The sequence below is a fragment of the Urocitellus parryii genome, chromosome 4, assembly GCF_045843805.1.
Source record: "Urocitellus parryii isolate mUroPar1 chromosome 4, mUroPar1.hap1, whole genome shotgun sequence".
In the NCBI taxonomy this organism is placed as follows: Eukaryota; Metazoa; Chordata; class Mammalia; order Rodentia; family Sciuridae; genus Urocitellus; species Urocitellus parryii.
Window position 1 is genome coordinate 125,198,466 of NC_135534.1, and position 23,730 is coordinate 125,222,195.

At 42.8% G+C, this 23,730-nt stretch overlaps 1 protein-coding gene across 1 annotated transcript in view; it reads right to left on the reverse strand.

Moving 5' to 3' along the window:
- Positions 1-868: 868 nt before the first annotated feature.
- The window catches only part of Dapk1 (death associated protein kinase 1), a 179,691-nt gene continuing 156,829 nt past the window's right edge, over positions 869-23,730 (reverse strand). The window contains exons 20-26 of the mRNA XM_026404465.2: positions 19,513-19,735; positions 12,379-12,567; positions 10,445-10,642; positions 9,291-9,429; positions 7,856-7,976; positions 5,385-5,573; positions 869-3,311 (exon numbers count right to left, since the gene is read on the reverse strand). Of these exons, the coding sequence (XP_026260250.1) occupies positions 2,079-3,311; positions 5,385-5,573; positions 7,856-7,976; positions 9,291-9,429; positions 10,445-10,642; positions 12,379-12,567; positions 19,513-19,735 (2,292 nt within the window). The 3' untranslated portion in view covers positions 869-2,078. The remainder of the gene's footprint in view (positions 3,312-5,384; positions 5,574-7,855; positions 7,977-9,290; positions 9,430-10,444; positions 10,643-12,378; positions 12,568-19,512; positions 19,736-23,730) is intronic.

The window sequence follows — 23,730 nt, forward strand, 5'->3', positions numbered from 1 at the left end:
GATTACTTCTTCTATTTCTATGAAGAATGTCATTGGGATTTTAATAGAAATTGCATTAAATCTGTATAGCGCTTTTGGTGTCCTCCAATAGATGAATGGATAAATAAAATGTGATATAGATATTCAATGGAATATTACTCAGTTTTTAAAAATGAAATTATTGCATTCACCAGTAAATGTATGGAGTTGGAGAATATCATACTAATTAAATAAGCCAATCCCCAAAATCCAAAGGCCAAATGTTTTCTCTAATATGCAGATGCTAATTCACAATAAGGTGTGGGGCACTAGAGAAGAACAGCATTAACTTAGATTAGACAAAGAGAAGTGAAGGGAAGGGAGGAGAGGAGATGTGAGGATAGGAAGAATAGTAAAACGAAACAGAAATTATTACTTTCTGTATATATGTGACTGCATGACCAATGTGATTCTACAACATGTACAACTCAGAAAAATGAGAAATTATATCGGATCTATTTATTATACATCAAAGTGCACTAATGCATTCTACTGTCATATATAACTAAAACAAATAAAAAAAATTTTAAAAAGATAAATAGGAACACAAAAAGTGAGAAAAAATGTTAAAATTTTCTGGGCTGTTTTTACTTTCCCATGCCAGAGTAAGCATCAATAATAAGTAAGTACCTAAGAAAATTTGATTGTTTTCCAACCTCTGGGGCTTTAGGTTTAATGGCTTTCTGGGTTTACGATTGGTTTGTGAGGTGTTGGTAGGGAAAACCCAACAAAGAGAGAGAACTGTTTTTGAATTAACGAACAACAAATCCAATGCAATAAGCAAGTTTATTTATTAAAAAAAAAGAGAGAGAAAAGAAAAGCAAACGTTTCTTTTATGACATATTATAGATTAAGTAAAAATACCAGTATTAATATATAGGTATATACATAGTGTGTGTGTGTGTGTGTGTGTGTGTGTGTAAAAATACACACAGATGATATAACATTAACACTACATGCTTCTCAGGACAGAAGAATTAGGACATGTTTCCCTCATCAACTTAAAATTCTATCACAATGTCAAGTCACTGCAAGAAAGCCTGTTCCTGAATTTTCTTTTTGACTTCAAATACAAGAAATTATCAAATCAGGATCTAAATGTGGAAACCATCTTCTATACACCAACCACAACAGACTTCCACAAATCATGAGCCAGGGATCTTCTGAATTCTTACACAGGTCTTCACAACCCTACAACTGTGTCAACCTTCTACCTGAGATGAGAGAGGATGATGAAGCAGGACAGTTTGTAGGTTTCATGTGCACATTCACATGGACATTGCAACAAAAGCCAAGTGGAAAATGTTTTTGTAGAACAACACTGGCTATGAAATCACCCTGGAGGAGGATTTCGTTGTCCCCTTTCCTTGCTGAATGAAGCAGACACCCCCACCCCAAACACCAAGAAAATAAAAACAAAAACAAAAACTCAGGGTGAAGCACCTCTGGCGATGATCAGCATACAGCAAGGGACAGAGAGGTAGCATTTCCTTGGTGACAGCGCCTGGCTGACTTAGATGATTTCAGACACACCCTCTTCTGCAAAAGGCACTCACATATTGTCTGTTTATAAATCATACAGTGGGGGTCCAAGCATGGGAGTCTCTTCTACAAATATAAAAGATAAGTTGAGGAGCTGGTATAACAAAGAAAAGAGTGTAAGAAATATACATTGTGGATAAATGTGCGCTTTCTCAATAAAGTAGTTTAAAAAAATTTCATTGAAAAGTTATGAATTCCAATAAAATTACTGGTAAGAAGCAAGGTACTGTAGGACAAGAGATGGAGTCCAAAACACTGATAGGACAGACATTAGTTTTTCAAGTGGCCAAAATGAAGGATATTGTCTACCCTCTTGACTAGAAAGACCATCCTCAGACAAAGGATAGGTGTGAGGGAGGGATGTGGTGGCAGGGAAACAGGCAAAGCAGGAGGGAAGGAAGCTAGCATCTTCAGAATGTGGGCGCAGGAAGGAAAGTCCCAAGATCTCCACTAGAAAGGATGAACTGCATCCCTTGCTTCTGCAGTTGGAAGAAACCCTGTCCAAGTCCAGGCTACCTTCACCGGGACACCACAGAGCTAATGGAATTGTAAGACGTGCCACTATTGCAGCTTGATGCATAGGCTTCCTGGCCATTGCCATCCAGGTTAATTTTGAACACAGAGGATGCCTTCAGTAAAAAGTCTGCAGCATCCCTGCGACCCAGCTCCCTCAGTTTGGACATGAGGACACCCACTGTGCTCTCAGGGTAGGAGGTCCATTCCCGTAGCAGGGCATGAACTGGGCTGGGGAGGAAATCCCTAGGGGCCCCAGTATTGGTGTTGTACTTAGCCACAAGGTCCGGGAGGCCCAAGTTCATGGCCAGAAGGCACCAGTCCTTCCCCATAGGGTCAGGTGGATCCAGTAGGCGACTCAGTTTCCTTCGGGTCAGGAGGTTCAAATCTGATGCGTGGATGTCCATGCCAAGACTAGCCTGTGAGTAGACATCATGACACCCAAAGCAGGTGATGCTGCTGAAGCTCTCCTTGTACCCACCCATGGTATTCGTCAGGGAACTCTCCTTCAGGGTCTGTGCTCGGAAGAAATCTCGTGGCTGGTAGATCATAACGGGCTCATGGTGCTCTCGCAGCTGCTGGGGGCTCAGGTAGTGCTTCACTGTCAACAGCCCAGGCAATGTGGTGGCCATGACATTCTCAATAGTACTGCACACCGAATCCAGCAGCAGGCAGCACTTGATCTTCTCAGTCTCTAGCCCGCGTACCTGTACTTCGATGCCCTGGCCATGGTTGACCAGCAGCACCAGTAGCTCTGCCCCACGGTTGGCAATCTTGCAGCCGCTTACCCACAGGCGAATGTCTGCATCACCCTCTGTGCTCTGCTGGTGAATCCACCGACACAGGTTCACCTGAACTTTATGAAAGATGCCACACGGGAAGGGAGTAAGATGCTCCACAGGAACAATGCGCACACCACCGTACACCATCACCTCGTCCTCTTCGTCTGTCCAGGAGCGCTGCAGGTTATCTGTCTTGATCAATGCAGGGACATCCACCATGGTCCCGCTGCTCAGGTCACGGGCACAGATGTCCATGGCATCCAGGATCTGCAGCAGTTCTTCCACGTCGCTATCAGGTACCAAGCGCTGGATGTCCTCCATGGTGTAGCGGCCCCTGTAATGGTGCAGGGCCCTGGGAGTTTCCACCGAAAGCAGTTTCCCCAGGACATTGGTGCAGAGCCAGCGGGGATCCAGGAGCAGCACATCCTGCACAGTTTCACTCTGTATTATGTTGATCTGTCAGAGGGGATGATACAAAGTCACTAGTAGGAATGGAACCCAAGGCAAGGGCACCCATCATTAAGAGCACAGAGAAGCCTAATCCCAGTGAGAGAACCTGAGCAGACCTTCTAAGAAACCACACAGGGCAGTTCCGTGGATTCATCTCTAAAATAATGATTCCACCCAAACTAACTTGAGAACAAAAGAGAGATTCTGAGAAGCAACTACATATGACTCTCAAAAAAAAAAAAAAAAAAAAGGAAAAAAAGTCCAATATGTAATGAAAGAAAAAAAAAAGACAATAGAAAAGGGGGAAGAATAAGAGGAGATATGGTAATCAAACACTGCAAATACTGCAATGGGTAATTTTCAACTTGATTCTGAATCCCAAAATAAATATGTAAATGAATAAAAACATCCATAAAAAAACCTTTGTATAAAGATGACATAGCCATAGTCCTATATCAATGTTATGTTTCTGGAATATAATCATCGATTGTATCAAATTATGTGGGCAAACATCCATCTCTTTGGAGATATAGATCAAATTATTTAGAAGTACAATGTATTGACACTTTAAAATAAATATGTAAATGAATAGAAGAGAAACCCAGAAAATAAGGATTCATGGCAGTGTTCTTACAACTTCTCTTAACTTTTTGAACTTTTTCAAAAAAGGATGCAGAATGTGGTATTAATATGCCATTATGTAAATTTTAAACATACTTCATAAAAAGGGTCTGGAAAAATATGCCACCATGATAACAGTTCTCCCCAAGAAAGAAGAGGAATGAGACCAGAGATAGTGAACAAAGGAGACTTCAGCTCTTTGGATCATGTTTATTTCTTCAAGAAACCAAGTGGGGCTAGGTGTGGTGGTACATTGCCTGTAATAATAGGCATTAGAGGGGCTAAGGCAAAAGGATCACAAGTTTGAGATCAGCCTACAAGACTCTTACCAACTTAGTAAGACCTTGTGTCAAAATAATCGAAAAGGGCTTGGATGTAGCTCAGTGATAAAGCACCCCTGGGTTCGATCCCCAGTACCAAATACCAAACTAACAAAAAACAAAAGTTGGAAAAGAAAAAAATATAACATAAACCAGAAGTCACTTTTTATTTTAGAGAACAGCTACCTTTCCTCTATTTCTTCTCCATTCTAGAATAGTGCTATGAATAACAGTGATCAGAATAGGCTTCTTCCTCATAGGGATTTCAGACTGTACCTGCTGGCAACAAGTGAACTCCTCTTCACTATTTTGGCTTAGGCCTTTGGATGCCTTCCCTATATGGTTCTGTTCAAAATTGAGCCTTAGACTGAAAATTCATGACATGACCCTGACATGGCTCCCAGGATTAGAGAGTCAAGCTTCTGGTTTTTAATATTCTCAGAAGTGCTTCTGGCTGTTAATATTCAGAATGGCCACTCTTGGCCCAGAATAGCTCATGCTGTCTCCTGAATTTCACAGGATGGATTTCTTTCCTGGAAATGGGCATACATAGAATTAGAACAATATTTCCAAACTGCATTGGAGTGCTGAATGTCAAACAACCAAAAGTTAAGATTTCCTCTTTTCTGTCACTTCTAGCAGGCATCAGTTGCTGGGATTTTTGTGTACTCCAATTATGATACTACTTATCTGTCTTAGCATATCCAGTCATCCTCTCAGTTAGGACACCTCACTATCTTTTCTCAATTGTTTGTCAACCTAGGATGTCTGTTTGGAGCTGGCACCTCCCGACACCAGGAGCAGCTATCCTGAAGAGTGCCAGGAAGACTAAGGAAGAACCAGGTGCCCAATGAGGGGGAAGTAGACCTAATCACCTAGGGCAGAAGTCCTGTACCCATGATCTAACAGGATTTGGAAGATAAAATAAACCGAAGAAAACTCAACAGCAGCTGCAGAGAACTGCAGTTCTAAGAATCAGTTGATGCTGTAAAAGCAACACAACTAAAGATATTGTGGGTAACTGGGCCATTTCCACTCTGTTACCCCATGCTCATCCATACTTCAGGAGCTGGATTGTGGGACAGAAATGGGTCCCTGGAATTCCTTGAGGACATTCCTGGCTCCGGGTAGCCCTTACCTCGCCTGTGCTGTGGAGCTGTTGTGCGATGCGCCTGAGGTCCTCCTCACTGGCCAAGGGGTTCAACTGGTCCTGCACATCATACATGAACTGCTGCAGTGACATCAGTTGATTGGGCCCATTGAGCTTCCTCCAAGAAGGCAGCGTGGAGATGATTTTCTCACAGAGGTGTGTCATGGGAGGGCAGCCCTACAGGGACAGGGCAAGGCAAGTTAGCAGAGGGTGTTAGGAGGTGGAGCCCAGTGAAAAGGATGCCATTTATTCCTGCATGCTGTGCATAACCCTGGTGAATGAGTTAACACTTTGCTTGTGGAGTACTGGGGTAATTAGTGTTTTAGTGCACCTGTATGTAAGCAAAATCTGTCAAATATACAGTTGTGTAGAGGCACTGTCAATCATGTTAAATAGATGGTGAGTCTTCACATTTGTTTTGGAATTGTGGACTCAATCCATCAACTAAAGTTCATCAACTCTTCATGTTTTACTCATTTTTTCCCTCCCTCCTTCTTTTCTTCACTCACTTTCTTATTCCCTCATTCAATGGTTAGTGACTATTTCAGTAGAGCAGTGGTCATATGGTGAGCACAGAGAAGTAAAGAGCATGGGTATCATTATCAACATGAGAACATTCATGGGGACTATTGTCGAAATGCTATTTCAGATTAGATTCATTATTGGTAATTGGCTTGAAATTGGTTTTTAACCATTGAAGTTGGTTAAACAAACACACCATCCTAATTAGACACCACACAAGCTACAAACCGCACTGCATCCTTAATTTGACATCTGTCTCCAAATCACATTTTTTTTTTGTATCAGCTAATTCTATTTCCTAATTTTAAAAAAAATTCTCAGGGATAAAGGCAGTTTATTTGAGGGGTTCTACCTGCCTGTCCTTAGAAGTTTGGGGGCATCAGTCTGTCCAGCAGCTGATGTACCACATTTCAGCTCAAAATCTTCAAGATCCCTGGGAATAGAGGCCCTGATCCTGACCTGGGGGAGCACCTGGCTCTTCACAGGGTACTGTTTGTTCAAAGTTCACTGCCCACTGGCTTCTGGTACCATGTTCCCAGAAGCCTGCCATCTGCCAACTGTGCCATGGGACCTTGACAGGAAATTGAGGATATCTGAGGTGTGAGGTCAGGGTCTTCATGAAAGGAGAGGGTTTCCTGGGAATTCTGAAAGCCTGTCTGGAATGAGAGCCTGTTGCTGGATGTTCAGGGTTTGGGAAGGGGAGATAAATCATGAGGTGGCCCCACTGGGTAGGAGAGGGAGAGTCTAGACTCAAGCTTGGGCAGCAGGGACATGCCTGAGAACAGATTATTATTTTTCCATTTTAGCATGTTTTCCATTTAGCAGGTTTTTCCATTTCTTACCAGCTTTGGAGAGCTGTTTGTACATTTTAGATAAATAATATTTTATCTGTCAAGTGTACTGAGAATGTTTTTCCCAGTTCAGTATTTCATTTTTTAAATTTTTATGATTTTTTTAATCATCTCTCTATATTATTTTATTTTGTCAAATAAGTATACATTATTAGAAAATTTCTAGAGTTGTTTTTACCTTGCTTACTCAGTCCCAAATTATTTTAAAACAACATTCTCCAAAATTTCCATTTGGGATATTTACTGCTTTGTATTTGCATACTTAAACATTTTAATCCATTAATTTTGGTTATCTATCTTGTAGGATAGTTCAACTTTACATTCTGGGCAACTAACCAATGAAATAGGATTTTTATTAAGTAAAAGTTTTCCCCACTAAATGAAAATAATTATTTGTTTTCTGTTAAATTTCTATAGATATTATGATTTATGTAGACATTCTCTGAGCTGTTGCTATTTAATTAATTATAGAGCCTTTATACTATGTTCTACTTATTCTTTCAAGAAACTCCACCTGCTTCATCCCACATAGATACTAACTGGAATTGTATTAAATTTATACAACTTCACAAAAAGTGAAAAATTTACTTATATTTTACCTACAGCAAGAACACAATCTCATTCTTCTTGTTCTCATATAATATCATGTCCTTCAATAAAATTGTAAGTAACTGTTTTTCTACTTCTCTGAATTTTCTAAACATGTTCTCCAGTAAATTTTGCTAGTGACTGTTTTTCTACCTTTCAAGAGTTTTCCTAAACATTCCAAAATAAAGCACTTCAGAATTGCTTTTATAGTTTGTAAAAAGAAATTCTATATTTAAGTAAAACATGAAAACTTTAAGAATTTCATGCACCAAATGGCTCCCTTTTGCCTATTACAACCCTCCATCTCCTACCACTTCCTGTTTCTCTCTCTTCCTGCCTTACCACAGAGAAATAGGACAGCATTCCCCACCCCTCACCACCCAGTTCTGGGACAGTGAAGCCATCCCCTGAAAACTAAAGCAACCAAGAGAGAGAAGCACCCTCCTCCCTGCTGGTAACAGCAAAAGTTGGGTCCAGACCCCTCCAGGGTATACTCACCAAAACAATCTGACTCCGAATTTCTTGCAGGTGATTCCGAAGAACTTTTATGTCCTTAGACCCAGAAGCTCCAGCATCCAGCACAAACAGCTTATTTGAAATATGAAGATCATTCCCAAACCTATAGAGAGAATAGGTGCCTGAATCTCTCTAGGTCTTTTCATGGAGTGGACAGGTTCATACTTGCCTCAGTGGCTTATAGGAGGCAAGAAAAGTCCTGGTAACCTTGCAAAGGCCTCTCTGTCCCTGCCTGGTCACACTAAGTGCAGAGGTCTGGGGGAAATAACATGCACTCCTAGAAACACAAAAAGGAGCATGGGGTTTCTACACATCAGCAGGAACACAGTGTGATAATATGTCACCTCCACCTGAGGCAGGAAAGGGATGGTCGGTGTGCTCACTTTTCAATTGAGAAGAAGTGATGTTCCTGAAAGCGAAGGGACTAGTAATAAAGATATAATTTTGTAAAGATACAATATTTGAGTTACTAGTATTTATATAGAGCTGCAGATTCAAACTTTCTTTGATGTAACCCTTGGTGGTTCAAGGGTTAATGCTTTTGAGGCTTGGTCCCTAGTGTGTTGATGCAGTGACGAAAACTTTAAAAGCTGAGGCTTAATTGGAAATAATTAAGGTTATTGGGGTGTTACTCTCCAAAAGGACTAACATAGTTCTCATAGAATTCCAGTTAATTTTCATGAGAGGATTGTTATAAAATATGGAGCTTGATTCTGGCTACTTGTTCCAGCAGATGATTACTCCTTCTCCTAGGTGACCCTTCTAGGTTGCCATCTGTTGTGATGGGACACAGCAAAGGAGGGCTTATCCAGATCTAGCTACCTAACAAACTATGAGCTAAATAAACTTTTTTCTTTGTAAGTTACCTTCCTCATGTATTTCATCACAATAATAGAAAAAGGCAAATATAGATTGTGGATATCCATATATTATAAATAAAACAAAAGGTGTACAAAGTAATACTTCACAGGAAAAGCACTCTGATCTATTCTATTGTGTTCCACTCTTCTCATTCTATCTCATTATAGAGAGTGTTGGTCATGACCCCCTGCATAATTTCATAATCCATTAATGATCTGTAATACATTCAGAAATACTGATTAGTGCTATAGTGATAATCATGGAGGGGGGACTCTGAAAACTACAAGAACCAACAAAAGTTATCTCTAGGCAGTGGTGCTGGAACATATGGAAGGAAGTGGCATGCTTTTTATCAGGTACTCTATTGGATTTGTTATATGTGTATTCATTACTTTGTTAAAAGTTAAAATACAACAGAAAGATCAACCAAGAAGGAAAGGCCTTTGATTCCTCCATTTGGGTCCCATGATTTCTGTTTTGCTTCCACAACAATGATTCAATTCCTGAGGTAGGAGGTCCCCAACTCCCTGGATGGAGACCCAGTGCCATCCCTTACCTGTTCTTGATCTCTTTCAGCAAGGAAGTGTCTTTGTCATATCCAAACTCGCCTCCAGCTGGACGAGGGACATTCATGATGTCAGCATGAGTGGCCACCAGGACAACTCGGAGTGGGTTCTTCAGCTTGCCACCAAAGGCTAGGGGCAGACAATGAGTCCTGTCAGGAAGCTGACTCTCCTGTCCAGGTGAGGGGCCACATTGGCCACATTGGTCAAGCTACCTCTCCAGGTGATGTGCAAGCTGCCCGCTGACTTGAGGGCCCCATGCCATCTGTGCAATGCAAACCCTACAAGGCCCCAGGCCCAGCCAGCAACAGACAAGCACACTCCCAGGCCTCCAAGAGAATTCTCAGCAGTAGACAAGGACCCACATCAACCCAAAAGCCACATTTTCAGGGCTCCCTTCAAATAGCCCTTACTGTGTGGGGGAGAAGATTTTACCTCCAACAAGGGGGATGCCCTTCACAGAACCAAGAAAAGTTCTGAATGCAGCCATACCACAGATGGCCCAGGAGAAACTACATGACATACAGGAGGTGCCTCTCACTTGCAGGAGTGTTTAAAGAGAAAACAAGACAAAGTGGCAGCACCCTGAGGGGGATTAAGCCCAATTCATTTTATCATTCTATGCTTTTCTGGAAAAAGACACTGACTTCTTTTCCCCAGAAAAAGATGCCTCTCCTACTGTCTGAAAAGAAGTTCATCCCATGTTATCTTCTCTTAAGAATAACGTCAGGTCAGCTGGTGCTCTTTTTCCAGAGCTTGATGGATCTGCAATTCATTCTGATGATGAATTAGGGACCCTTTAGGAAAGGAATAGAAGCCATGGAAGGAGGATTCAACTTTGCACTCAACAAAAAATGACTGTGTTTCTTAGGTGTAGAATAAGTTAGAAATGGACCTGAAGGAGTGGCTCCAATTGGGCCTTTGAACAGAAATTTGTGATCATGAGACAAAAACTCCCTGCAAAACCCAACAACCAGCTGGACCCCAGGAAGCTTCCCAGTGTGGATGTCTCCTAATGAAAGAGTTGAAGAAAGGGAGTCACAGTGGTGGGCCACATGCAGAGCCCTCTGTTCCCTCCCTAGGGGCAAGGCCAGAGCACAGGCAAGAGCAGAGCAGGAAGTATGCTCCCCCTGGTGGCTCAGCTCACCTATGGGTTCTTCAACTGGGACCAGAGACTTCAGGAAACTGAGCCAGAAAATCACTTGGTTCAGCTGGATCTCATAGGGTTCTTCTAGACTAAAAACGATGACATGGATGGATGTGGGATCATTTGCAGCAAAATAGTCATAGCAGCAAAAATATACGGGATTTCCAGAGAATTCCCACACGCTGAAATCCCCGACTCCTACAGAAAAAGAAAAATAAGGAATACTATCCCGAAATACCACCAACTCCAATCATAATATTTCTAAGCACTAGGGGGAGGGCTGATGATATCTGTGGCATTCACACGTACACACCCACCTAGTTACAGATCCACACATGAATCCTTATACACATACATCATGTGGACCCATGTCTGTTTCCCTAGTTCTCTCTGTATCTGCTGTCCTGTTTATTCCTAAATATCTTCAATATGGCATCTATAGCTATACCTACATCATAATTACTCATGATACCCTGGAGAGGTATGGGTGAGTGTTTGTGTGTGTGCACCTAGATTCATGCATGGCACTGTGTGTGTGCATATATAGGCACAAACACACACATACTTTGTTTTTTTCTCTTAAAATATTGGTGTATAAAAATAGGAAAGACACCAAAAGGTTCCTCCTGACAGCTTACATAGAAGCATGTACAATGCATCCATAATGACACAACTTGATACATGTTCACACACATATTCCATCTTTAGATAGAAAGCTGACTCCTGACAAAGAAGGAGTCAGAAAGCAAACTGCCCTCCTTTGTCCTAAAATTCAGAAGATTAATTGAGCCAATATGAAAAAAGGTTCTGTGTCAATGAGAGAACATGTGAGAAAAGATTCTGTGTCCTGAAACAAGTTAGGATTCCAAAATAAGTCACATTTGGCACATGACAGAATACAAAATATTATGGGGGTGCTATCCTTGGAAGAGAGTAATACTTAATCTCTTGGGACGTTAGTTTCCATGAAAGGGAGTTGTTATAAAAGGTCAAGACTGGCTTCTCCCTAGTGTCTGGCTCACCATGCAATTGCTCCGTTTTGCATAAACTCCCATCATGAAGCCAATGCCATGAAGTGACCCAGTGAAGGGGCCTTCGACAGAGGTCAAACCCATGGGGCCACCCAAATATGGACTTCCAGAACTGTGAATTAAATAAACCATTTTTTCTTTATAAAATCCCCAATGTAGGGGATTTCAATATTTCAATAGCACAGAAAGTGGACTAATATAGCCCAATTTTTCAGTTGCACACATAGTCTCGGGAAAATTTAGTAGGCTGTCCTAGGCCACAGAATGGGTTAGAAGCTGTTTCAGGTTAGAATCTGGGTATTTAACTCTAAAACCTCAAGCTCTCATCTTTGGCTTTAAACTGCCTCTGACAAAGCAGGGGACTCCTGTCTAAATGACCCAGGACCATCCAGGAGCTTGGCAAGTGATTTGCTGGTTGAAGGAAATCATTTCAGGAAAAACTTAAAGCCTCTCCCCTTGGGAAAGCTTGAAAGAACACATTTTAAATTTTGTTGATGGAAAATCTTAGCATTAGCTAAACTCTAGATAGCATTAGCTTCAGCTTTAGATAAATATAAAAATAATCATTCTCTTACTTGGATCAACAGACTACTAGTGGGTGTGTTTTATGAGATGTCCCATCTAAGTGGGTGTTCAGTTCTAGTTCTAAAAAGGTATTAGTTTACATATTAGTCATTTATTAAGCATCTGCTGTGTGCAGGTGCTGCGCTAAGTGCTAATGATACCCTCGTGTGTAGTTTTAATCTTGAGCTGTGTTAGTCTGGATCTCTCCCAGCTGAACTTCTGTTGGATTTTATTATAGTCATGATAGATACTGTCTGGGACAAATCCTATTTGAGGAATAACTTAAAATCCCATCAAGGGGAAAACAGACATTCGTTTCTGGGGCCAGGTGAGGTATACCATTCAAATAGGCATTCTGGATGTCGATGGCCTTGGTGGACTGGTCATCGGTCGAGCAGTGCGGGTGGTGGGATGGGGCCACGAACACCTCCAACATTCCTTTAGTGAGGCCTGGCTCAAACATCATGCTGCGGCTCCTCACACTCACGTTCTCACAGCCAGGGTACAAGTTGTTGATGCTCACAGAGACTGCAGGTCAGAAAGAAAGGAAGTAAGACCTTGTATAAGGCCACATGTATGTTTGCTCTTCCCTCCCAGCTTCGCTGTGTGTTTTCCTTTTCTGAAACATTTCCCAATCCCCATCTCCCACTAGGCCTCAGGCTGATCTGGGTATATGCTCTGTGGTGATGCTGTCCAAGGAGGTTGTATAGACATTCTCTGTCTACCCACCTCCCAGACTTCTGTTCTGCCTTGTTCTGTGAACTGAGAGGTTGACCTTATAGACTGCATCTTTCAGGCTTGTTTGCCATTTGATTTCTGGGGAGGAATAGCCAATGGGAGGCACAGGAGAGGGCAGAAAAGCCTGGGCATCTCCTCCCCTCTCCCTGATGCTTTTCTGATACTGGTTGTGTCTCATTCTATGACTCTAAGCAGAGCTCCAACATTCCAAGTCCCTCTTAGGTTCCTGTCTCTTGAATGTTCAGCCCCACAGTGGTAACAGCCTCCCTTTCTTGCCAGTCTCTAAGTCTTCCATGTTTCCTGGGGTTTGGACCATGACTCCTTCTTCTTAAATTTTTGCAGGTGTATTCTCCTCCAGGACCATGGTGGACACAGATGAGCACTACTCTTATACATGAAATTATTTTAGGTTGCATACGAAATTATTTTAGACAATGGTAAGCCACAGCATTAAATAACACTAATCACACAGCAAGAAAGTTTTGAAAATACTTTTCAAAACACACAGCAAGTTTTAAGATCCTTTTGGTTGCTCTAGCATTAAGTCATAATCTATGCCATTAAGATTTTAGCATGGGCTGGGGATGTGGTTCAAGCGGTAACGTGCTTGCCTGGCATGCGCAGGGCGCTGGGTTCGATCCTCAGCACCACATAAAAATAAAATAAAGATGTTGTGTCCTATGAAAAATAAATATTAAAATAAAATTTCTCTCTCTTCTTTCTCTCTATCTTTAAAAAAAAAAGATTTTAGCATCTTTTTAGCAAATGCTGATCTTCTCATTCAAAGTAAGGGAGCAGACAACAACACACTGTTCAACCTCACTGCATTTATTTTTACCAGTGGTGGTGGTTTTCCATTTATGGCAAGGAAATTAAACTGTTTCGTTTTCAAATTTTAATGTACTTTAGTAAGAAAAAAGTGAGTTTTAAAATAATTTACATAAAAACAATGGTAGCAAGCAGGTGTGCATGTGTGTGTGGGGGGGGGTGAGTAACAAAATCCGTGTTCTCTTTGTATGGGTTTACAGCCTGTGCTTCCTAACTATCTCCACTGCTTGCTGGTCTACCCATCACTCTGTAAGGTAGGTAAGAGGGAAAAGGGCAATGAAGGACAGGCATCAGGTTTATGCACCAAGAAAAATTCAGGAGTCATAAACCTGAGACAGGGGGGAATCTTATCTATACAGGCAAACAGATCTGGAATGCCTAACCTTCCCCAAGCTGTGAAGAACTGTAATTCCTTGAGGGAATTATTACTTAAAATTCTGGGACCTAACTACAACAGATACACATCAGAAAAGTGGGGATCACCCCCAGCTACAGCTAATTATAACCCCTCAAGGAGCTATGGTTTCCAAAAAAATTTTCCATCATTATCTCTTGCAACCAGCCTTCCCTTATTACCAAAACTATGTCAGAACCATCCTGCCAGCTATAACATCAAGGCCCTCACAAAGAAAGCGTGCTGAGGGCCATCCAAGGGGTAATATACCAAAACCAATTAAGGGTGGACAGGAAAATGGAGGCAAGAAAAAAAGACTCAGTCCCCTGAAAAGCTCCAGCCTAGAGACCACCTCGCCATCCTCTCTGTGAGGCAGTCCGTGCAGTCCCTATGCTGTACGTTACTCTCACTTCTCACTCTCTTTACTAAACTTTTGCTTGCTACTTTGTGTTTTTCTGGAATTCTTTCCAGTGGAGTCAAGGACTGTGGTGGCTGCCCCAGCTCAATGTGGCAGGCCCTAGCCCTATAACAACCCCAACATGTGGTGAAGCCAGAAGCTATCTGCTTTATGGCTGAAGCTCAGACCCTGGCCCGAGGTAGGTGTTCCATAAGTATTTGTACCCTTAGTTCACAACGGGTAATGAAAGACACCAAAAGTTACCCAAGAAATGACCATTTCACTGAGTAGTGTGACTTTCAAAATTGGTGAACCAAACACAAAAGCAATCCCATATTTAGAGACCAAAGAATTAGGACTCAGGGGATGGGTAATGGGAATAGCTAAAGGAAAGAGCAAGAAGGAGAAAAACAGACAGATGGATGAGGCTTAAGCACAGAAAAAAAAGGAGGAAGGGCAGTAGGAGAGGCAGTTTAATATATATTTTATTCTGATTATAACAGAATAATGTTTGGTAAAAAGAAATGTAAGATAAAAAATGAAATGACCTAACCCCAAAGGTTAATATGGTCAACATCACAGTGTGTCCTCACAAATCATTAGTTCAAAATAATGGACTTTGGTGATTCCCAGGAATGGGTTTGTCCTTCTTCCTGTGCCCTGACACCTGTGCCTAGGACAACCATTTGTTAGGACCAGACCATGTTTAGTGGCCTCTGGGCTTGTGCTTGCTGAAAGCAGGCAACTTTGGTAAGTGGTCATTATTCCTGCAACTCAAAGACAGTTTGTTTACATGGAGAATATAAAAGGTTAGGGCAGGGCGTGGATACGATTAAAATAATAGCTTATAAGGGAACACTGAAATCACAGAATGAAATTTTTTTTTGAATTTTTGTAACTGCTGCCCCCAAGTGATAAAAAGGGGCAGACCCCAATGGAGAACCAACCCACTTTGGCACCAGGGTCATAAGAGATTTCCTTAGCAAGCTGCTCTCTAGTGAGGACAGGAACAACCTCTCAAGTGTTCCTCCCATGAGAATGGATATTTTCCTCCGTCCTGCAGGGCCTCGACTAAACAGCCACAACCCTCAGTGGGTGATGAAGCTAAGTGAAACATGCAGTAGCAAGATGATGAGCAAGTATAAGATCTATTGGAGATTGGGTCTCCACCCCCCCCCCCCCCCCCGTGTGTCAGACAAGTGTGTGAACTCAGAATCCTCTAATGCCACTTCCTTCATCAAGGGCGAGAATTTGTGAAATGGAAATAACATAGCCTCCCTACCTCCGCCTCTTCTCTAGTACCTCTGATCAAAGAGTACAATTCTGATAGTGTGAGAGCTTTAACTGGAGGCCTAGCAATACTGTAAGCTGCTGTGAACAGGGCTGGCCACATTCCACCCAGGAGAATGCATACCATGTCCTGTCTCCTGCCTTGGAGCTCAGCTTTTGCCTCTAGTGTTTTTGTAGGAATGGCAACAGCAAAGAGTCAAAATTTTAAAAGCAAATAAACTTCTTGATGTCCAAGTGATGGACATATTCCCATGTGGGCATATCTCCAATAGAAAGAAATAAGGCCTGCCAATTCCAGAAGTTGTTGTGAGGAGGGACAGCAGTGCTACTGGGAGGTGACAGTACTAATGTTTGTAGAATCAGGTGACTTCCCTGGAGGCACATACTTAGGGGTAGTCTTTCCTGTGGTGTCTATAAAGCAACTCCTGCTTCTGTTCCCTAGTATGCATGGTCCACTGCCAGAGCCCAGCTCCCTACCACATGTACTTTGGGGCCTTATACTTGTGCCAGGCTCAGCTTTTTAGAGAATGTCCTTTTCTGCTGATAAACAGCTGTGAGGGCTAGGGGTGATATGACCTATCCACCCCAGAGCTGGCAAAATCTTCTCTGGGTTCAGCCCAAACCCCAGATGTGCTTTCTATGACATCTCCCTCAACTCAAACCTGCAAAGACATGTTAACCCCACCAGGGCAAAAGGAGGAGATACTGTGGGGCCCATGGGTACCACTCGTACCTCCCTACCAGCTGCAAGCAGGTGCTGGACTTACGGTATAGGAATATCATTACTCCTGGGACTGTTTACATAAATATTCTGCCAACTCCTCTGGAGCAGATGTGCTACTTGAGCTTTAAGGAACATGGGCAGCTATAGATGTTATATTTCTTCTGCCCTTGTCTTGACCCTCCCTCCAAGAGGCTACCTAACCTGGAAGAACCTACCTGGGTCCAATTCAGCTCTCACATTGACCAGGTGTGACCTTGGCTCAGGGATCCCACACTCCATAGCATTCCTGTCCTTTCTCCACTTGATCTGAAATATCATTGTGCAGGGTAGAATCTCATACATGGGATCCGATGTCTGTATTTGCCTTCTTTCTCTCCTGTTCTACTAGACTCCTGAAGTTGAGGGGAGATGGGGACTATGTGAGCCTATATCCTCAATTGGAAGCTGTCCTCCTCCTCCCTATAATCACTGCTAGGCAGGAAGGTTGAACCAGGGAGGCCAATTCTTCCAATTTTCCACAAGAAGTCAAATATTCAGGTTTTTAGGTGAGATCTCTTGATTTAAACGCTATCAACTAATTCAATTTATCTTTTCTCCTGCCTAACTCTAAAGAGAACATGGCAACTTATCAGGCCAGGCCTACTGGTAGCTGGTGTTCACCACAACTAGGAAGCCACACCTTGTATCTCTAGGCCTTGGGTTACTTCTCTATGAAATGCATTTGATCTACCTCTGAGTCATGGAAATCAAATGAGATGATCCACATGCAGCACCTGGAACCCAGGTTAGCATGACCTTTGATTTTTGTGTCCCCAAGGAGCAGCCACCTCACAAGCTGGACAGACTCTTGGGCTTCTCTGGTTTCTTTCTGGCATATATTACATTATTAAGACTTGAATATCTCCAGGTGGACTTCCTCAGAGTTGTGCTTCCTGAGAGAATGATGTTAATTCCCAGGGGGCGAAAGTATGAGGAAGGTTTTCTTCCTTCAGCATCCTCTGAGATGACAGGATGCAGGAAAGACTAAAAAGAGAGTCACATGGGATTGATTGACTTAAGCACAGCATTTATTCTCCTAATTGTCCTCTTGGAGAAGCAGGGCTGCCTATTATATGTGAGGTAGGGGAAATGGAAGGATTCGGCTGGAGTAGGCACCTCTGCTCAGGGTAGCCAAAATAACAGGAGAAGCTGCCTCCTCACTAGACCTGCTATGGCTCTGCTGAGAGCAACTGAATAGTTCATCTGCTCCAGCCACAGATGGTCCTCCAGGAGATCTTCTTCCCAGCACCCATGACCCAACTGTCTCCAAGCACTGACTTGGATGTGGTTGCTTGCAGCAAGGTTTGTTGACTACAACCATCCTGAATGGTATTTTGCCAACAGCCCACTTCAGAAACTAGATATGGAAAACTGACCAAAAGGAAGAGAAATAGAGACATTGTTTCTGAGGAGTTGAATAGCAAGTATGTATTCCCTCCCAGGGAACTCATGCCACTAGATCTGGGCTCCTGGAATACAATCTTCACATCAAATTAGGACTCAGAAATTCAAGACCAATGTCTGGTGCTTGTGCACTAGTGCACTCATTTACTGCCTGACTCCCCCACAGAAGTTCAGACCAGTGATATTAACCTTCAGTGAGAGAGAGCCAAATCCCTCTAGCACCAGGAACTGCTGGAGAAGAAGCAGTCACAAAGGCTGGCCCTAATAATCAAACTTGGAAATAAATCCATTGTAAGAAGATATAACCAATCTCAAATAAAGCCAAAATGACAGAGAAAAATGGAAAATAAGCACGTAGAAAGGCACTTGCACAGAGCATTCAGGCACCAGATGCTCCATGAATTGGCAGCTAGGACTCCACTGCCTACTGTCCTATCAAAGTTTCTGTGATACCGGTAGAAACATCCCATAAGACTGTTGTGTGGAATCTATGAGGCACCTTACATATCATATTTTGCCTAGTTCTTGGCACAGCTGGTGCTCAATAAATATTAGCAGTCTGTATTAACAATATCATCACTATAGTAATTACAATTCCATTTCAGTTATTTCTTCCCCAGGTTCCCAACTGTATGGTTATAGTTAGGGACAAGAAGTTGAAAGGGGAAAGTGAATCTCAGCTGACTGCCCCTGACTATTGCACTCCTCAGACATCCTTCCTCACTGAGAGAGGAATGCAACAGAAGCACAAACTTCAAAATATTTGTTTTAACTTACAGAACAGCTATAACACCTCTGTAATATCATGTACAGAAAGTGAATCTGAGGTATACAACTTCAAAATTGACATTGTTTAGAAACTCATGGAAGGACTCTATTCTTACCTTCACAAGCATTCATTCTCTCCCTCTACAGTGAGACTCTGGAGACACGATACCCACGATTGCATAGTTTTCTCTTGCTCACTGTGGGTATTTTTCCCCTCAGGAGGGGTGTTTTCTCCTGCAGATCTGGGTGTGATTCCTGACAGCCACTTTCAATGAAATGACATATGTACCCATAGAAGGTAGGGAGGACAGCAGAGGCTACTTATCAAGGAGGGTTGATGTGACCAGATAGATCAACTGTAAAACCATTCAAGAGAATTGGAAACCACTAACCAACTTTGAGCTAAGCAGAAACATGCTTCTTCAGGAACCCAATTTTGTTATTCTGGGCTCTCACATGACTGAGTGTAACCACAGTGCTCCAGCAAGAAAGGAGAAGCAAGTTCCCTCCTGGGGCTGCTACTGGATCTGGGCTGTGCTTGGACCTGCATTATTCCAAGAGCAGAGTACTATGCTAGAATAAACTCAAGTTCTACAATGTGCAGTTATTACTCTGGACCTTTGTGATTGATTTCAATGAGGCCCCTCCTCTACTATGGCTCAGTAGATATGAGTCTGGATGATATGCCATCGCTGGATGAGAGAGGGTAGACACAAAGTCAACAGCCAGCCAGAACCACATGTGAAAGCCAGCAAGGAAATGGAATCTGGTCATCCACAAGCCAAAGGACCAAACCAGAAGAACCTCTCATCCTCAAACCTTGACCAGAGAGCCAGAGAGAATGCAGAGCCACAGCTACTCGAGACCCAGCAGCCACACCGAAGTGCCTACCTGTCGGCTTAGCAGTTAGGGGAGATGGCGGGAATCTGGTGGAGTTGGTGGAGGAGAGTCTGGGCCGGCGCCTTCTGAAAAAGCTCCTCAGCAGACCGCACTTGAGAGATTCCACCAGGGTGGTTTTCCCGGAACCTGAGTGGCCAAATAGCTTGAGCTTGATTCTTGGCTGAAGATTCTGTGTGGGTCGGAGCTGCTGGATGAAGAGCCCTCTGTGAGTATCCTGAATAGAGAGGGAAAAGAGCCTGTTAGTCAGAGGCGGGGGTAGGGGGAGAGTAGCCCTGAGCATACTTCAAGTGATGATTTCCACCTAGTCACCAGTCTGAACTTGACACTTGTAGTACAGATTTTGTTCTGTATCCACCAAATTTCTGAACAATTCAGGCAAATTTCACACACCATGCAAATCACCATTTAAAGTATCCCATTAACAGGATTTCAGTACATCTCTAATGCTCTACAACCATCACTGCTCCCTGGTACCAGAGCACTTTCCTCATCCCAAAGGAAATTACCTATTAGCATTTTTTTGCACCCCCCCCCCATCTGCTCAGCTTCTGGCAATCACTGCTCTGTTTCTCTCTCTCTGGATTTGCCTATTTCCATGGCATTTTTGATGCATAACAAATAGGTGGAACACTTGTGAAGCCATCAATTTAACATGAAATAGGATGAGCCCTCTTTGACCAGCTGGGAGCCCACTTCTCACTTGTGTGGAGGAATTGTTTCCTTAACTGCACCACCAAGGAACAAGAGGGCACACCTTTTCCTGTCTATGCAGGGTCCGGCTCCTTCATGGCACTTTCACAGCACAAATGAAAAGAGCATGTCCTATTTTTGTGGAGGGTCTACTTACTTGATGGTGGTACAAAAGGATGGAGCCTATCCCTCTGTGTGGAATCTCATTCCTTAATGGGACTGTCAGGGGATAAGGCCATTACTCTCTGTGGAGAGTTGGTTGTTAGATGGCATAATTGTGGCACAAGAGGGAGCCCTGTTCCTATCTGTGTGGAGGGTCTGGTTACTTGACAACACAAGGGAATGGAGAAAAGGGGAATCACAGGAGCCAAGGAGGACACTTCATCCCTCTTACTTCATTCTTTCCTGCTCCTCCAAGAAGACACAGAAGTCTCCCCAAGACAGAATCCCCACGGATTCACTCACTCATTCATTCACTCACCCACAAACATGAGGTTTCATATACTAAGCCCAGTGCTAAGAACTGGAAGGAAGAGTTAGTCTCAGCCCAGATCTATATCCTTGGGGAGATACAGAAGTGAGAACAATTTGATATCAGATATACTGTAAGTGCTATTAATGTAATGGTGTTATCAAGGTGTTCAAGGGCATCCACCCAGCTCAAGTACAGTGGGGCATCCCTCATGACACCCAGGGTTTTATCCTGCCTTCACATGCCATCCTTATTTCTATCACCTCCTGCTCTGCTCTCTAGCAAGGACCTGTTTGGAGTTGTTGCATGCTGCCTCAGGTCTCTTCCTTTACCGGATTTAGTTTGGCTCCTATGCATCTCACAAAACAAGTCTTGCCTGTCATTTTTCCTACAAGCCTCCTCCCCAGGTATGCTCAGGCTATGCATGGCCTCATCAAACTATAGAGTTATATGAAGCTCTGGCTCTAGACCAGGAGCCAACTCAAGGGTAGAGATGGTGTCCTTAGCCCTGGCACATGCAGTACACTCATTAACAGGTGTTACATAACTGACTTCACTCAGAGGGGTCCCAATCAAGAGCATCTCAGTGAGATATCACGACTAACTGAACTCATTTCTTCAGTTCTAAATTCTGAGAAATGTTCATTTTTTTGTTAATCTATTCCAGTTGTGACACTGTTATTTTTTTCTTTAACTGTGTGTTTACAAATACATATAACCCTGTAGAAGAGTTACATGTTTCCTAAACAGTTTCCAATTTCTATTCTGGGATCAGTTGTTTTCAGCCTGGGTAACGCTTCCCCCTAGTGTGCACTGTGGAAAACTGCAGTGGTATTTTTGTTCTCAAAATGTTGGGGAGGTGCTACTGATGCTGGAAGTTAAGTGTCCCCACAACATTGCACAAAATAGCTCATACAGTGAATACTCCTGTGTCCCCATAACTTTTGAGCATCTGTTAAGCATTAATATGGAAGGAAAACTTGTTTATTGTCATCTGAGCTTAGGACATTACTGCATATTACATGTAGCATAAGGAACTTTGGAAAGGCATGTTTTAATATGCCCCAAGTATTCCAAGATTGTGGTTATATAAATTGATGTTTGGACTTTGGTTTTAATTCTTTGGACTACTTGTATTCCCTGCTTTTGAAAACCCTTTTAATATGTTGTGTGGCACCTGAGCTACCATAGCAAGCCATCCAGTTAGTACCTGTGGGAACTGCTTTCAATAATTTTGGGGATTGGAGCAGGATCTGCCTATCTCACTAGTCTCAAGCTCCATGTCCCAGCATCTGCAAATGGAGACATGAATACAATTACCATATTTTACTACAAGCATTTCCCTTTGAAGTTTGTTATTTTCTAGCTAGGGCTCACAGATGATTATCTGTGTAGATGTGTTCTTATGTATGGATTTTATTTCAGGACAGTCCAAGATGCATCACAAAAGATATGCTGTGAAATGTTGGGACATCGAGGGTTGGAAATCATGGCTCTGGAAAGTGATTATAGAACATTCTTATTTCTTCTAACCTAAAGTCTCAACAAAGCGCCATAGAGGAAGGAAAGGGCTGGGTGTTCCACCATTATTTCTCCTGGTTTATCACCCAAGTCAAAAAAAAAAAAGGCTGACAAGGTACTATTGTGAAAGTAGTACCACCAGGGTGGTCACTCAATCGGCTGGAATACATAAGGACTGGGGTTCCCCCCAGTGCCATCTATAGATGTTGATAAGCCCATGTGGCTGAGGAGCCACTGACCCACTGCAGAAATCCTACCTTCTTTCATTCCAGTTTAGCCTTCAGAATCAGCCCTTCATCTTCCTTTTGGACAGCAGCCAGCCTGCACCTCCATCAAATGGAAGCACCTGAGCTGCAGCCACTTTGTACACTTTGTACACCTTCCATTGTGAGCAGAGCAGCAAGCAGAAGGAAACACTCTACCTAGTCCAAGACACACAACTCAGTCATGCTGAAATCCCTTGTACCAACTGGTGTCTACTTGACCTGCGACAGAGGGGAAGGCAGAAACCCTGCTTTCAGCTTAAACTCCATGGGGCACTTGTCACAGGTAAAGAACCTGTGTCATGATTCAGCTCCTTTCTGCCTCTTTTGTGCTCCAAGGATACTGACACATGGCACCTTGGCAAACACTCCCATCCGTGTGAAGGAATGAGGCAGCTCATCCATTCTTCAGGAGTACATTCTTCCACTCTCAGAAGACTTGAATCACAGTAATCACAGAACACACACTGCTGGCCCTGCGTAGCTTCAAAAAGTGGTTCCAATACTACAGATTGACTTATAGGCTGAGGGCAAGTTACGTCTATGCCTTGAAAATTCTGAGAATACAGCTTACGATTTCAGATTCCATGAGGTATAGTGGTGGGTTCGCAACTATTGGCAATTTTGTGTGCCCATATCCTGAGTAAAAACAGAGGAGTTCCAGTGGCTGAAAACAATTGAGACAGATGCACTTCCAGTCTGCAGCCATAACTTCCATGTGCTTGACATCTTCTAGCTCATGTGCTTTTGCTCACATCTCTTATATAACCCTCCAAGAAATGTTTTTGAATAATATCATCATCTTCCTTTTCAGATAAGGAGATAAAATTCAAAGGGCCAAAGCACTTGCCCCAGCTATAGGGAAAAGCAGGATTTACCACAAGTTCTTTTATCCTTCTTATCCCCTTCAGTAGCAGGGGGAGAAAGGAGCAAATAAGGATGTACAAATTAAAGGCAGAATCTCAAAGCTGTGTGCTGGAGATAGAAGCACTAAAGACCTTCCAAGCAGTACATGCACAGTTCATGCCCTGGGAAGACACCACCTCATTTGTATATTGTCTCAAGGACCACATGACTCTGGGGACACCTTGATTTTATGTAGACTTATAAGTAATGACAATAAAAGAAGCAGGTAAAATGAGAAAGATCCTCTCTACCTGGATTTTCATAGACAGAAAGCATATATCATTTTAGCACCTCATTCCATTTTCTGGCCTCAGTGTGAGTAATCTTCTGCATCCCAGGAAGCTATGTGGGCTTCTG